Source organism: Nothoprocta perdicaria, unplaced genomic scaffold, assembly GCF_003342845.1.
Source record: "Nothoprocta perdicaria isolate Ctin4 unplaced genomic scaffold, notPer1 scaffold_629, whole genome shotgun sequence".
Classification (NCBI taxonomy): Eukaryota; Metazoa; Chordata; class Aves; order Tinamiformes; family Tinamidae; genus Nothoprocta; species Nothoprocta perdicaria.
The window spans coordinates 4,313-5,440 of record NW_020455898.1 but is presented as its reverse complement, the minus strand read 5'-3'; the positions used below and the strand labels follow the sequence as shown (position 1 = coordinate 5,440).

The 1,128-nt window shown below is 66.4% G+C and overlaps 1 protein-coding gene across 1 annotated transcript in view; it reads left to right on the top strand.

Annotated features, from left to right (window-relative positions):
- The window catches only part of LOC112956403 (voltage-dependent P/Q-type calcium channel subunit alpha-1A-like), a gene marked incomplete at both ends in the record, with an annotated part of 36,513 nt that overhangs the window by 31,892 nt on the left and 3,493 nt on the right, over positions 1-1,128 (top strand). Inside the window, one exon of the mRNA XM_026049911.1 lies at positions 763-1,000. Within this exon, the coding sequence (XP_025905696.1) occupies positions 763-1,000 (238 nt within the window). The remainder of the gene's footprint in view (positions 1-762; positions 1,001-1,128) is intronic.

Sequence of the window (1,128 nt, the reverse complement as noted above, 5' to 3'; positions counted from 1 at the left end):
CTGTGCCCTGTGGTGTCACCTGGGGACATCCCTGTGTCCCAGTGTCACCTGGGGACGTCCCAGTGCCCCCCCACCCTGTGGTGTCACCTGGGGACGTCCTCGTGTCCCCTGTGCCCTGTGGTGTCACCTGGGGACGTCCCTGTGCCCTCAGCACCCTGCAGTGTCACCAGGGGAAGTCCCCGTGTCCCCCCACCCTGCAGTGTCACCTGGGGGGGGGGGTTGTCCCCCCCTACCCTGTGGTGTCACCTGGGGACATCCTCGCGTCCCCTGTGCCCTGCAGTGTCACCTGGGGACATCCCTATGTCCCCAGCACCCTGTGGTGTCACCTGGGGATGTCCCTATGTCCCCCCACCCTGCAGTGTCACCCGGGGGGGGGGTTGTCCCCCCGCCCCCATTAACCCTCCTCTCTCCTCGTAGGTCTTCGGCACCCGCCGGTTCCTCCTCCTTTATCCCAGCCCAGCGCAAGGGACCGGGAGACCCCCCAACCCCCTGCCCCGGGGGTCCCCATGGGGAGGGGTCCCTGCGCCACCCTGGGTGACACTCCGGTGTCCCCAAGCCCTGAACTGCCCCCCGCCCCGGGCCATACAACGGGGTTAAGAGGGGGGCACACCACTTGCCCCCCCCCAAATCCCACCCAAACACATCCATGCGGCTATGGGCGGGGGAGGGGGTCCTCCCTTTCCGCTCCCGGCACCCGCAGCGTCCCGGACGCCTGGGCCCCGCGGGGGGGGTCCGCACTAACGCCCTCTATTCTTCTTGCAGCGGCCGCATTCACTATAAGGACATGTACAGTTTATTGCGCGTGATCTCGCCCCCCCTGGGCTTGGGCAAGAAATGCCCCCATAGGGTTGCTTGCAAGGTTGGACTTACACTAAAACCTGCGGAGCATCCCGGAATGAATGGCGCTTTCTGGATCCTGGGATATATATATGATAAAGAGCTATCTATATATATATGCGGACACATACACGGCCCCCCCTTGCCCTGCACAGCCCCCCCGGCCCCGGGCGGGCCCCGCTGCGCCGCAGGGGGCTGAGCCGCATGGAGCGCCCCCCCCTTGCCCCATCCCGGTCCCTGCTTGCTGCCGACCCCCCCAAAGGTGGGGTGTGATAAGGGGGGGGGGTCTGT